Source organism: Anoplophora glabripennis, unplaced genomic scaffold (genome assembly GCF_000390285.2).
Source record: "Anoplophora glabripennis isolate ALB-LARVAE unplaced genomic scaffold, Agla_2.0 scaffold807, whole genome shotgun sequence".
In the NCBI taxonomy this organism is placed as follows: domain Eukaryota; kingdom Metazoa; phylum Arthropoda; class Insecta; order Coleoptera; family Cerambycidae; genus Anoplophora; species Anoplophora glabripennis.
The window spans coordinates 143,598-159,061 of NW_019416890.1; the positions used below are offsets into that span (position 1 = coordinate 143,598).

The 15,464-nt window shown below is 30.0% G+C and overlaps 1 protein-coding gene across 4 annotated transcripts in view; it reads right to left on the reverse strand.

Annotated features, from left to right (window-relative positions):
- The window catches only part of LOC108914353 (regulator of G-protein signaling loco), a 100,435-nt gene that overhangs the window by 74,449 nt on the left and 10,522 nt on the right, over positions 1–15,464 (reverse strand). For 2 of the 4 annotated variants that reach the window (XM_023455628.1, XM_018720158.1), the window contains exon 1: positions 4,330–4,602. The exons of the other annotated variants lie outside the window; for them this stretch is intronic. In XM_023455628.1, coding sequence (XP_023311396.1) covers positions 4,330–4,335 — 6 coding nt within the window. In that variant the 5' untranslated portion in view covers positions 4,336–4,602. Of the gene's footprint in view, positions 1–4,329; positions 4,603–15,464 lie in introns of those variants that run through there. 4 annotated transcript variants of the gene reach the window in all.

The window sequence follows — 15,464 nt, forward strand, 5'->3', positions numbered from 1 at the left end:
TCATTAACAAAATTTGACAAACACATTTTACCCAATACAAAATAGAAAAACAAAAAAGAATAAATTAAAGTTAAAAAAATAATTTAAAAGAAAGAAAACTATCAAAATACATTTTCAATATGGACACCTTCCACCTCCTAAGGCTACGAATGTTATTTGTTTGTAAGTACACGAAAAAGGGTAATAATTTAATAGGTCCATACGTTTTTGAGGAACGTCTGAATGGACATCGATATTTGGAGTTATCGCAAAATAATTTGCAGCTACTATTATACGATGTTCGATTAGACACCCGAAGAAACGTTTGGTTCATGTATAATGGGGCTCCTCCCCATTTCAATATTGATGTACGAAATTATTTATCCATTGTGTTTAATAATAAATGGATTGGGAGAGGAAGCCCAATTTTATGGCCACCACGTTCTCCAGACTTTACCTCGATGGACTTCTTCCTTTGGGAAGTTTAGTGTACGCAATCCCAGTACAGACAAGGGATACATTGCTACAAAGAAATAATTTCCATTGGGATAATATTAGACATACCCCAGAAATGTTTTTTTGTGTACAAACCAGTAACATTGGTGGACTTAGGAAGTGTATGGAGGTGGAAAGTGGCCATATTGAAAATGTATTTTGATAGTTATCCTTCTTTTAAATTATTTTTTTTAACTTACTTTAACTTATTCTTGTTTTGCTTTCCTATTTTGTGTTATAAGTGTATTTATCAAATTTTGTTAGTGGAAATTACATTAGCAGACAGTAAAATTTTCTAGGCTCTTATTTTAAAAATATGTACGTTTCTAACATAGTAATTATGGTCAATTAAAAATTAAAACCCAAAAATGGTGGAGGGGCAGCTCGATGTGCACTGTGACATAAAATCACAAATATTTCCTAAATTGTTAATTTTACCGAGTTGAACCAGGAAGGTATTATTGTTGGAAAATTCTTCAGGGAACTTATTTTTGATACAGGTAGATTGCGATCGTCATCTATGCAAAAATTCTCGGTTGTTAACCATTGGGTATAGTCCGTCCCTGGCGTTTTGGCTATAATGATATTTCACTTACAACATCAAAAACAAGCTGTTGTCAATCACCAAATTTAGATCATGCTGAAGTTAATGGTTTAGAGACTGTAAATAAAAATAACTTTTTAATTTACACCTTTGAGGGTCCGTAACTTGTTAACGAAGGCCCGTATGAAAAAAAATTTATAATAGAAACTGATATTATTTTGACCTCATCTATTTATACTCGACTTTTTTGTATCAAGTACCGGGACACCCTGTATAAATGACGAAATCCCCATCTCGACATCTTGATTTGTTTTAAGAGAGACATGTTTTCAATTTTAGCCGTTTTCTGTAATGTTAACATCCTATGTTTGAAAAATACTTTATTTTTATAAGTTTTTAGTCTTTTTTTTACTGGATCCAGGGGCGTACACGATATTTTTCTATAACTTTCCGTTTTTGCTAGAACACACTTATATATTTTTTTAATCAACACCATACGTCAAAAGCGAATAAAGGCACACTAAGGGCAAATTTATATATAAAAAATATTGTTAAATTTGGATGGGGAAAATGCTTCTTCGTTTTTGTTGTATTACTCTATGTATTGTTACAACTGTTTTGTTAGTTGCAAAACAATAACGAATCAATAGAATTTGAAGTCGCGAATGAGCTCATTGGTTCAGGTTCAGTTTCCGTTAGATATGATAATAAATTAGTATAAAAAGATGTTGTCATAAAAATTATATAGAGTTGGCGAATTATTTTGCAATATTTGTTTTAATTAATATTTAACTGTAAACCGAAATAGCAGTCTATTTTACGAGTTAGGAAAACTAATGAATTGTAATTTTATACACCAGTTAATAAAAAACAAGGTCCTGTCTAATCAATTATCACATGCTCACTCTGCTCTGCTCATTTGTCCATTTAAATTTAAATTATTTCAAGACCAATTTTAATGACGGCGCTTGAAGGAATTATTTGTATCCACAAGGTTTCCATTAATTAGGTAAGTTTCCCTACCCCAGTTGATGTTGAGTTACAACAATTTGTTATGCGGAAGACGGAGTTAGTACTGCACTTAATATTAATTACCTAACAATTCTCTAATGTATCGAGTTTCATTTTCTAGAAAGAAACTCTTTTCGACAGATGATAACGTTAGGTATAAAAATAAATAAATAAATAAGATCGAAACGTTTATTTTGGAAAAACGCCATATTATACCCTGCAGTTATCAATAATAATTGTCCCAATTCAGTTTTCATATTATGTATTCACTTAATTCTTTACAAATTTTTGAATTATAAAAATATTTAAGTACTTAAATACTGTTAATTTTATCAGAAAGTATTAATAAGTAAATAGAATAGAATAGTAAATTATAAATTTCATAAAATGACAGAAATACAAAATTAAAAAATATCCGCGTTTCCTTAAAACATCTACCAACAAAAGAAAACCGGAAAAAAACAAAAGATTGTTTAAGATGTTCTTAGCGAGTTGTACGTTTTTGAAAAAAAGGCTCATATTCCACTTCCTCAAAAAGCTTCCCATATCGAATTTCAATAGCATTAATCAAACATTTTATAAAGTGACACTGACAAATGAAATATAAATTTTTTTAAATCGAAACAAAATTGTGCCAAGGTAACTTGACCTAATGGAATTATTTCCACTCTTGAAATACATCACATTCTTTACTGAACATCCTGTACGCTTACTTTATCTTCAAAAAGCCATTTAACCAATTATAACCGTCATCATACATCAAAGCTTTATATCTTAGATACATCTAAAGTTTTTAAAATAAAAGCTTATGTACATTATTTTGAAAATTTAGATTTTTAAAACGGTAAGCTGTTGCTTTTTTAATATATAAGAATACTGAATACTGAATACTGAATAACTTATTGATAATTTTCTAAATAGGATTGCTTCGTGCTGTCAAAGTAGATACAAGAAGGCAATACTTTTAATAAATAATATGCCAATAGAAAAATATTTTTTCTAAGTTACTATCACACGCCACCATCTATTCCAATGGAATTGTTCGTTAAATCTTATGACAAGGCTTGACCTCGAAGGTCAAGGCCATTCTACAGGGTGTAATAAATAACGTTGCGATAAACTTTTAAGACTGAGTGGTCAAAGTAAACAAACAAACACAAGAGTAACAGTTTTTCTCAAACTATTCCTAAGGACCTTCTAAGACTTTCAAAGATTGGAGTTTTGGAGCATACTATTAATGACACATACTCTAAAGTTGGCGAAGTGCAGTTTCCTTATAGTAGTTACCTATTTGTATATTTTAACAAACATTAACCAGCGATGTATGGGAATTAGAAAGTGTTCAAAATTTATATACCATACACAATCAGAACCTATGCTGCTCTTAAGTTTTTTCCATATAATGTACCGGCTTTTAAGAGTTCTGCTGGTGTTCATTCTTAAAGTACGATTTTCCGTTAATTGAGAAAGCTAGCTGTCATTGTAAGCAATGAATGTCGCTACAATTGTTATTTTAATGACGATTAATTGCTGACAGTTTAAGCTATAAACTTCTGTAGTATGTTTTAAAAACCTTAGCATCATGAGTAGCGACAATAAATAAAAATCAATTATATCGTTGTAATTTCCAACAATTAGTGAAAAGTTAGAACTATCTGGCTATTTTCATTCAACGAAAATTTGGATAAAAACTGAGTCATACTAGTTTTTAAGTACGTTTCGGCTAGTAACGATACTGCTCACATTGTGACGGTTTTTAGACATTTAATTGTGAACAGTCAATTTTGCGAAAAAAACTCCACCACCAAGTTTTATTTTTAATTTTATCCAACTTTGAAGTCTGTATCTTCAATGACTCTTTTGGTAATTGATCAAAAACTGTCTCAGGTCCAGTCTTTGAAGAATCATAGAGCCCTTAGAACTAATTTTAGGGGGAAATGTTACACTTGCTTTTTACCATGTCGTCAGTACACCCTGTATATTTCAATTTTAAGCATTTTATAGGTGTTTCAATAAGGAAAGTTACTACCAACACCACCTATCGTCAAGATTCCTTTATTTGCACTTCACAAAGTCAAAAGGAGATAAATATAATTTATACTTTGCACGACTTCTAATACATTTAAATGTAACAATAGATGATAAGCAAAATGTGACCCATCCCATTATAGGGAGCATCAGTGCGGTCAATGATTCACTCTGTACAGCATGCATGTGGGTCTCCTCCAATTAAGTCCTATTAACTACATGTTCTAGGAATTTAAACAATCTAATCGTCAACAGAATATAAATAAACTTACATGCATGTTTCCATGCTTATCTCCGGATAAAGAAATAGGAAAACTTAAAAAATAACGACTGACACTCGTAACTGTGAGCTGCACCTAGACATGTCACTTAAAACCATCGCCCTCATGGAGCAGTATCAATTCAAGTGCACCACGTATGTAATATCACTCACAAATTGCTACACCTCCCGGACGAAATAGCTGAAACAGCGATTAGCTAGTACACGACCAAGTCTATGTTTCTTCGCCGTCGACATGCTACTTGTGGTGCTCTGAAATTACTGAGCCGGGTCTGCCCAGTATGGTCTACGCTTATATGTGGTAAACTGATTCAATGAGTTAGTCAATGACAGCATAGGGGGGACAATTCCAAGAGCTCCCCGACAATTCTTAAAACCTTCATTTGTAAACAATGCCAGATCATGTGACTTACGTTTTACTAGAAATAAGTACTTACTTTCAGAGGGAATTCCCTTCCGATAAACTTACTAACAATTCGTCGGTTACAGTTAATAATAATTTACCGTTTATGTAGGTACTACTATAGTCATAAGCTTAAGAGTAGATATATTTGGCAAAATGAGAAAATTTATTTTAGTTATTTTTTTTAGTCATATACAGTCAGTTTTATTCAGAAAAAAATCAGGCAATGATAAATCGTGTAAAAATAACGAGACTGATATAAAAATGTAGTGAAACCTCAATCATTTCCCAGATACAGTGTGTTAAAGTCATGAAAAAATATGTATTACGTTTATTAAAATACATATTTCGGAAAATATTTGGCATAGACTGATGAAACTTGAAAAGGCAAAAAAGGCACCATTGGGTATTTTAAAAATTGGATACATATTTAAGAAATATTTGAAGCTTATACAGCAAAGTATTATTATATTTTGTGAATCTATTCTCAAAATTTTTTCAGATTTAAAAAAAAAATGGTGAAAATCAAAATTGACTTCATGTACGATGTTTGCCTAACAAAAACTAGAACATACCTTTATTTTTTTTAGAACACACGATTTAAATATTTTTTTTGTTTGTATAGTGGCTAAATGGCTTGTTGTGCCGATTAGGATAACCCAATTAAAAATTTAGTACCTGCATTTTTTAAGCAATTGTTTGCAAAACCATTTTAAGATTTTTCTGTTAAAAATTTACAATGTTACTATCATTGAGTAAGTATTTAAGACCCCAGTGTCTCAAGTTTCAGCAGTTTATAGAGTAGAATATTTTTTTATACACAGGGTGTGTCATTTAACACTCCCGCTACCAATATCTCCGAAATTAAGAAATTTATTTTAATTCCGGAAACTGAGATTCTTAGGTCCCTCAAATAGCTTCAAATTGTAGTTAGAACTGTTAGTTCAAATCTTTCTCTATAGATGGCGTGGCGGTACTAAAAAATTCTTTTATTCCTGGAACGTGGAAATCCAGTCCATCTGAAAGATCGTTAAATTTTGAGTAATTTTTGTAATATAAAGTTTTTCTATATTTACTTGTTTTCGAGATATGTCGACTTCAATGTGCAATGTATGATGTAACAAAAAAATCTATTACATACTTTATTTAAATCACACCGAGACAAAATATTCATTTAAAATATTGTTATAATGGCTTTATTCACATCATATACTAACTAACAAACAATAAATTATAAAATAATCAAACGAAAACAAAAAAAATGGACAATGATAAATCTTATAAGGGGCAGAGACGAACCGTATTTTATCAAATGTTATTTAAAAAATGCAGTTATAGGAGGATCGTGTCATTTGTTTAAAATAAAACATGTATGACAGATGACACTTATTAGTTTTCCAATAATTACACTTTTGTCAGCTTGCGTCCTTCAATTTAACTATACTAGTTATAAGATTTACTATTGTACACATTTCTTTTTTCTGTAGTTGATCATTTGTTTTTTTATAATTTATTGTTTGTTGGTTAGTATGTGGTGTGAATAAAGTCATTATAACAATATTTTAAAAGAATATTTTGACTCGGTGTGATTTAGATAAAATAACAGACTTTCCTGTTACGTCATACATTGCATATTATTAAAGTCGACATGTCTCGAAAACAAGTAAATATTGGGAAAAACTTTATATTACAAAAATTAATCAAAATTTAACGATCTTTCAGACGGACTGCATTTCCACGTTCCAGGGATCAAAAAATTTTTTTGAATCGCCACGCCATTTATACAGAAAGATGTGAACTAACAGTTCTAATTACAATTTGAAGCTATTGGAGGGACCTAACAATCCCAGTTTCAGGAAATAATTGGTGATATTGACATAGGGAGTGTTAAATGGCACACCTTGTATACTTGAAATTTTTGTCATGAAGTTTCTGTTTCATGTTAAAAACTCGGGAAACATTAGGCATGCCTAAAGATAAAGCATTTGCCAATTACTGACTTTGATGATAATAACGTAAATAATCGAAACTATGTATAAAAAAAATAACGAAATTAATAAAAACAATTTCACTGTTATGTGCGAAAGATAACTCATTAGTCTCTTATTCTGCGCAAGCATTTAGCTAAGTAAATTTAAAGTTTTTGCTAGTATTTCTTGAAACATAAGACGAATAGTGTGTTTTTTAAATAATATTGGTGTAACAATACTTATAATCAAAGTTCCCTCTAAGCTGCGCGAGTGCGCGGCAGCGCATTAATTGTTCGAAAGTTGCACAGCCGTTTTTCTATTCTGCGCACACGGTCTTGTTCACCATTTTCTTTAATTTCATTTTATAAAACAATTGCATTTAAAAATGGCAAAAATCCAAATTTCACTAAAAAAAAGTAAAATTTAGAGGGTCAAAAAATTTTTGAACATTTTTGCTCCCATATACTTTTGTACCGCGACTACCGCGCAATTAGCAAAAAAATTAAGAGGGAACATGCTTATAACATAAAATATATTATAAATACATAAAATAAGTACATATTTCCTTTTTGATGTAACGTTTTTTTTGGTATGTATTTCCTTAAATTACTATAATTTAAATAAAATATAAATCACTCATAATCTAAAGAATTCCCGGTATTTTTTTGATTATCCGAATTTTTGTAAATTGTATAGATTATACCCATATAAACAATAGCTTACTGTTTACAAATTTTTATTCTTGTTACTATGATTTATTACTCTATATAATGACTTAAAATTGTTTTAAAAAGTAAAAATAGTTTAACAGGAATTTTACTAAAACAATCCAGCTGTTGGTATGAAACTTACATTACCAAAAAATTAAGCCGTATGCTTCTCTTGGTTTCAATTGTTCAAATTTTTTATCATATATATCATCCCCTAAGTTATTTTTGCTACAACTTTTTTCTTTGATAAAAATTAAATATTCAAAAATACGTATTAGATAGCCTGGTTTATTTTAAAATTTTTATCTCTCTCACTTTTTTGCTTTAAAACTAACCGTTTATTAACAAAACTCCGGTGGTGCATTCTTCTTGCTGTGGCACAGTTATTCCGACATTCAAAAAATTCTTGCAGCATGCCACCAGATTCATCATTAGTAAAATTATTTGCCATAATTGTTCCCAAGTTATCGTAAAAGAAATTATTGAGGGGTAAATCCAAGGAAACACTTGCAAAAGTCGCAGAAGATCTATCTATCTATTTAGAATTGTGGGACGTTTTTAAATAAGAACTAAAATTGTCAGTTAGTAAACATTTTTTTTACCAAATACGCAATGCTTACGTCTCAGTTCTATGAACAATTTCAGCTGGACCGAGACAAATATAATAAAAAACTGAACTTGAATTAACCTTGTATCGTGTTATATAATGTAATCGATTAAAAAATCATTGTACAGTATAAGATTTCTCCAACAGTATTTTAATGACCATTTTAGTCAACAATTTCCTTCAAATTAATAATTTTATATAGGTAATTATTATTGAGAAATTAAAAGCAAAACGCATGAAAGAGCATCTTTCATACTTAATATTTACATGCCTCCTAATAAAACTCTCTCAGATAAGATTCGTTAAAATGCAGCGCACACTTCAGATCACGGCAGATAAAAGCCCGAATAAATGTTTAAATTTTTCTGGTTACTATATTTAGACTAAGAAATACCGTTACTAAAAGGCGTGTTATTTTACATTAGCGTACTATAGAGACGAGGTGAGCTGCTTAGAAACTTAAAGAATACATTAAACAGAAGGAAATTCCAGAGCAGAGGTTTATTTATAGTACAAAACTTATATAGATATCACTAGCAATGTTCGTTTTTGTCTATAAAGAATTGCTTCAAGATGCTGCAAAATAAAATGTGATAGAAACATTTCTAAACAGGTCACTTATTGTAATAGAATATTGACACATTTTCTTATTAAATTATTTCAATTATTTCAGATTTATTCATTTATAGTATAAAATATCCGAATATTGGTGGACAGGAAAACATTTGGCAGATACCTAAACGCATTTCGGAAGATACCTCGTAAAAGGAAATTGCTTTATAATTGTTTATTTTAATAGCACACCATGTAAAAATATTTTCATTACATTTTTAGTCTTTTTAAGAACTGGGTAGAGAATATTTAGAAGCATGAAGTCTCCCATGAAGTTATATCTGTCTCATTAATCTGGATAAAATTTTTAATCTTTTCATTTCATGGAAATGTTATTCAATTACGGAAAAATACTGCATGAAATATAAAACATTAATCATTTTAATATCGTATAATTTATTAAACTAAAAACTTATCGATCATAATATATCTACTTTACAGATAATTTGAAACTCATTTCTTGGTAATCCTACAACTTCGATTACAGACTCAGATTACACACATATCTGCATTCCTTAGTATACAAATTAATTATTTCTAGTTGCTTTTTCATTTCAAATAACATATTCTAAAGTCGTATATTAATGATTATGAGGAATACGTCTTCAATTGTAATATGTAGTTAAAATAAGTTGCATTTTACTCAATGCATAGGACCAGCTCAGAAAGATACCTAGATAGAAAAATAATAATAAAACATAATTTTTATTATTCCTAGAACTTTAGAAAAATTACATCTATGTACTTTTTTTTAGCGTATATAAAATTAGTTTTTTACTTTTATCAACTTCCCAACAGTTTATCTACTTCCAGTTCCGACTAAGAACTTAATCGCAGTCCACAATATCGGAAAAAATGACCTTTAATATGTACACAGTAAGCCAAAAATAAAAATTTTGTTTTGATGTAATGTTTATAACTTGTAATGCTACATTATGTTATAAATAATTCCTATAACTCACCTAAATATAATTTTCTAAGGAAATAACTATTTAAGATAATACATTTTCATTTTCTTTTACTAAATAAAAATTTAGCGACGTTTAAAATATATATTCAAAATATCTTAGTTCCTTACTTAAGCATTGAAGAGTGTAAGAGGGAGTGTAACAGGGATGTGATAAACTTTTAAAGAGTGTGAGGGAGATATAACCTACAAAATATATCACGTCTTAAATGTCATTGCTACTCGATGTCTATTGGCATAAAGCATTGCTATTGACAGAGAGCGACCTACTAATCTGTAGCTATCACGAAAGTTAATTTAAAATCTCCTTTTAGCTAATAACAAAACATACTATTTTGATTTAGTTTAGAACATTGAACAATCTTTTGGCACTATCATCGAAATCACGGTACAGAGATTTCTACTGTATCGCTGCAATATCCTTGCCAGGAAAAATGACTTCGAATGGGGCGAGCGGGACAATCGCTCTTTATCCAGCACTGTATCTACAACTGTGCTTATATTTAAGTACCACCGAACTTCTAGGGATGGGGAAGTCTTTGAACTATTTCGTTTCATTTAATTTAGAAGAAAATGTAATTTTTATAACTGTTTCTCTTGAAACTACAGTTTTAAGTGCCAAACATATGGTTAATATATAGGGTGCATCAATATTAACGTTTTTAGTGAATTTAGTTCTGAGATTTTTTTTAAATTTTCGAAACTGAATTAAATTATAGAAAGATATTCTGAAAACCATGAAATATATACATGAAATTATGCAAAAAAACGCAATCACTGTTACTCTCAAAGTATGCACTTAGTTCTTTTTGAGAAGTACTTATTTATTAGTAGATTATTGAGGAAATATTATTCTTATATAGTAAAAACTTCGGTATTACTTACTTCAAATGTTCAAAACCTATATTATTTTTATAAACGTATACAAGGCGTTAAATATTTAAAATAATATAAAAAAGTGTTATGACCAAAAATTATTATGAATAATAATTATATTAAAAATAAAAGAAAAATTGTATTAAGAAATATAATTTTGCTATTATGAATTTAGTTTTCTTAAATATAAAATCTTAACCTCATACATTGTCTTTTTGGTTATTTAAGTATTTCTATTTTCACAGATTTTATATTTAAAGATATCTTCTACAATAGTTAGGTACTAACCTTTTTGCAAGCTTTTATTTTTATTTTCTTAGTATGGTTAGCTAAGTGACGTCATTCTAAATTCAATATGGCGGACGTCCAAAGATGGCGGACCAGTTATTTTTTATGCACCCCCTATGATATGGGTATCAAATGAAAGGGTTTGCTGAGAAGAATACGAAAATAACATGACGTCACTAAAACCTTGTTTTTTAAAAAAATAATTTATATATGAACTTATTGCTTGTATCTTAAATGGTACTTTAGTCTTAATGCTTCTTCATTTTTTAAATATTTAACATTGCATACCAATTTGTGAAAATAATGTTTGAAATATTGCGAAATTTTAAAACGAATAACAGTATCTTGATAATCTACAAATAAGTGACGATGAAACAAAAGACAAACAATAACTGACACTGACACTTTATGAAAAGTTTTTGTTACAAGTTTTTTATCTGTGTATATTTAACAGCTTCTTAAACTTAAAAAAGAAATAAAGCTGAAGTTATTAAAATTGTTAACAAAGATGCTCCCTATACTATATAACAATCATATATTTGGCACTTGATATTGTAGTTTCAATTCAAGCAGCCATATTCATAAAGATTAACATGAAAATTACTATTTTCCCGTAAATTCGACATTAAAGAAGTTGTCCCTAATATATCTAAGTATCGCAATATCATACTATGTACAGATAATTTCCGAGGTTCTTTAATTACCTACACCAAAAAATATTTTAATATAGAATTCCTTATGAGTAATTCAATTAATTACGTACACATTTATATGACTGAAATATAATGTACAAACGGCTAATGGTTAGTTATTTTTTAGAATTTGAAATCAATCATGATTTTTCATTAATTTTGAACACCCTATATCTCGAAAACGAAGTGTTTGTAAACACATGATTTGTTAATTTAGGACGTAAATGCGTCATTAAAATTTATCTAATTGTAAGCATTTTGTTTACAAAAACAACGCGTACAATCGTCTTCGTATGCAACCAACAATACCATAAACTGGCGTATTATCTACAAGGTGGTCAAACGAACATTGGTCCCCTTACTTTCTCCGTTATTTTTCAGATGCTAAAAAAGTATAATGAAATTTGTAGAAAACTTTTGAAAATTTTGAATACTTATAGCCCAAAAACACCGAAAATAATGTTAGATTTAACAAGATTTTTTTTGATGGAACATCCTGTATATTTTTTTCAAGTTTGGTGGAACAATTTGATGGAATAATATAAGGTTGATATACAGGGTGTAGCATCACGAGAGGGACATGGCTTAATGGGAGATAGAGGACATCTAGGGTAACTAGGATCGCCTATAGAAATAGCTCCTTAGCCATTCCTTATTGAGATACAGGGTGATTTATGATTTTTGGTCAAAACTGTTTTATGTCATATCTTTGGTAGGGAATGGAATAATGGGTTCATATTTGGTTGGGTTAATGCACTCACGATACGTCATGTATGCATGAATGACATCAAAAAAAATCAAGTTCCGGACTGCAAAAATTGTTAATTTTTTGTGCAAGTCTAGAAAACAACACTCTGTATGTATTTTTTTGAAATTCCGATACGATATTCGGAAAGAGCATAAAAAAGTAATTTTAAAGACGCGTTTCTTTTTTTTTGTTACACTTTGGTGGTTATTTAAATAAGCTATTGAATATACGAGACTACGGCTTCTAAAACTGAATTACGTAAAGGACACATGATAAAAATGGTTTTGCAACTAAAATTAGCGAAGGCTTAATTGAGGGTAGATGTTATAAATAAGCATGCATATTTTAAACCTCATTTTCTTTAAATAATATGTATTCCAGGTCCGGACTGCAAAATTTTTAATTTTGTTTGTAACTCTAGAAAACATCGCCCCGTATGTATTTTTTTAGTATTCCCATACGATTATCGAAAAGAACATAAAAAAGTAATCTCAGCAACATGTCTCTTTGTCTTGTCACACTTTGATGATTATTTAAATAGGCATGATAAAAACACATGACAAAAAATAAATTATAATCCGTCGATTTCGATTGCCATCGATACGTCGAACAATTGGAAACTTGGGTAAACGAGTAAGAAAATGTATCGAAGTTGTATTAGTTATCGAAGAACATTTAGACACCTATTATTTTCTTTGTGTTTTATTGTTATTTGTTTTCCGTGTTTTATTAAATAGTCTTTGTTCCTACTTTATTTTTTTATTTCTATTTTTTAGAAATCCTATTTACTAAAAGAAATAAACTACTATTTTTATCATGTATCTTTTACTTACTCATGTCTTGTTTTTACTTACTCGTAATTTCATTTTAAAAGGCTTGTTACCGTACATTAAATAGCGTATTTAAGTAATCATCAAAGTGTAACAAGAAAAAGAGACATGTCGCTGAGATTACTTTTTTATGTTCTTTTCATAACCGTATGGGAATACCAACAAAATACATACGGGGCGATGTTTCTAGAGTTACAAAAAAAATTTAAATTTTGTAGTTCGGACCTGGAATACATATTATTTAAAGAAAATGAGGTTTAAAATATGCATGCTTATTTATAACATCTACCCTCAATTAAGCCTTCGCTAATTTTAGTTGCAAAACCAGTTTTATCATGTGTCCATTACGTAATTTAGTTTTAGAAGCCGTAGTCTCGTATTTCAATAGCTTATTTAAGTAACCACCAAAGTGCAACAAAAAAAAGAAACACGTCTTTAAGACCACTTTTTTATGCTTTTTCCGAATATCATATCGGAATTTCAAAAAAATACATACAGAGTGTTGTGTTCTAGACTTGCACAAATAATTAACAATTTTTGCAGTCCGGTCCTGGATTTTTTTTTGCTGTCATACATGTATGCATGTAAGTATCGTGAGTGCATTAACCCTACCAAATATGAACCCATTATTCCATTCCCTACCAAAGTTATGACATAAAGCAGTTTTGACCAAAAATCATAAATCACCGTATCTCAGTAAAGAATGGCTAAGGAGCTATTTCTATAGGCGATCCTAGTTACCCTAGATGTCCTCTATCTCTCATTAAGCCATGTCCCTCTCGTGATGCAACACCCTGTATAAGTTATAAATGTATACCATTTGAATTATTTCCTCTTTTAAATGACTGAACAAGATGATAATTTTGCCAACTTTTTTTTTTCAGGTAACCGAATTTACTTCATGATACAGTTAGTATTGAAAAATATATGAATAGCTAAAAAATAATACATACAATCATGAAAACTTCTCAATAATGATTTAGGAATTGGAAATAGCATTGTTAATTACACAAAATAGTAAAGAGTTAAATTAAAATTTTCATGTTTTATGTAAAGTTAGATTAGGTTAGTTAGATTATATTGCTAAGTTTTTGTTAATTTATTTTGACATACTGATTATATTAAATAAAAAATAATAATAATAACACAGACAATATAGCGTATCGCTACAGACTGCTACTTAAATGCTGGAAATTGGCATCCCGAAATGGAAGCAGAGTCTCCTTAGCCGGCTTCCAGCTATAAAATTTAGCGTGGTAACTCTTCTACTTGCTAATAGGCGGCAGTTCCAGCGATGGCGATTATGTAATTAAAGTGATATGGAACTTATCTTGTGTTTGGAAATCACATTTGTCTTAAATGTTAAATACAATAAATCAAGTTAGAATTAAAACTATGAATTTACCTAATTAATTATTTATTTTATATCACCTTGGAATGGGAAAATTCAAAAAGTCGAAATTAATGTTTTTAGATTTGTGCGTCGACTTCCAATATGGTACGATATTAACACCTATGTTTAAAAAAATTGCATTATACAGGTTGTGTATCCTTAGGTGGGTACTGCCTCTTATTGTTGATTTCTTTAGATAGGTAAAATAATTATTGACACAAGTGTTGCATATCATGGATGTCATTGGTAGTGCTCATATTTGTGACACAAGGTGTTCAAAAAAATTAACACAATGTAAGATTGCTGGAACCTCAAGGAGTAGTTGAATATGAAATTTATTTAAAAAAAAACAACAAATCATCAATCAATACAGAGATAAGATAATGCGTTCGCTACTGCTGTTGCAATTTTTGACTAACTTTTTTGTTTTTCGACATACTGACTTCGGACCGTTTCCATTCAACGCAGAACGGACAATCAGAACCAGAGTAGTGGGGAGATTTTTTTAATTATTTTTTCAATTCAACGCACCGTTTCCGAATTATAAGACCTTTTTTACTATATCACCTCACACACCTCTTCTTTCCGAAATTTATTTTCCACATGCGGACTTCGGACGTTTTCCATTCAACGCAGAACTGTCACACAGAACCAGGGGTGTTTTTTCAATTATTTTTTCGATTTAACGCACCGTTTCCGAGTTATACGGCCTTTTTACTATAACACGACATACCTCGTTTCCAGAATTTATTTTCGACATTCGGACTTCGGACCTTTATCATTCAACGCATGAAGGAACATACAGAACCCGGGAGGGAGGGGTTGACATTTTTCAATTATTTTTTCGATTCAACGCACCGTTTCTGAGTTATAAACACTTTTTTATCCTACGACGTCACACACCGTTGGTCCCAATTTTTTTTTTGACATGCGGGTTTTGACGTTTTCACTCGTTCACCATGGGAGATTTATTTGTTCACCATGGGAGATTTTTTGATACTTAAGAGTCTAAGCAAATACTGTTTTTTTTT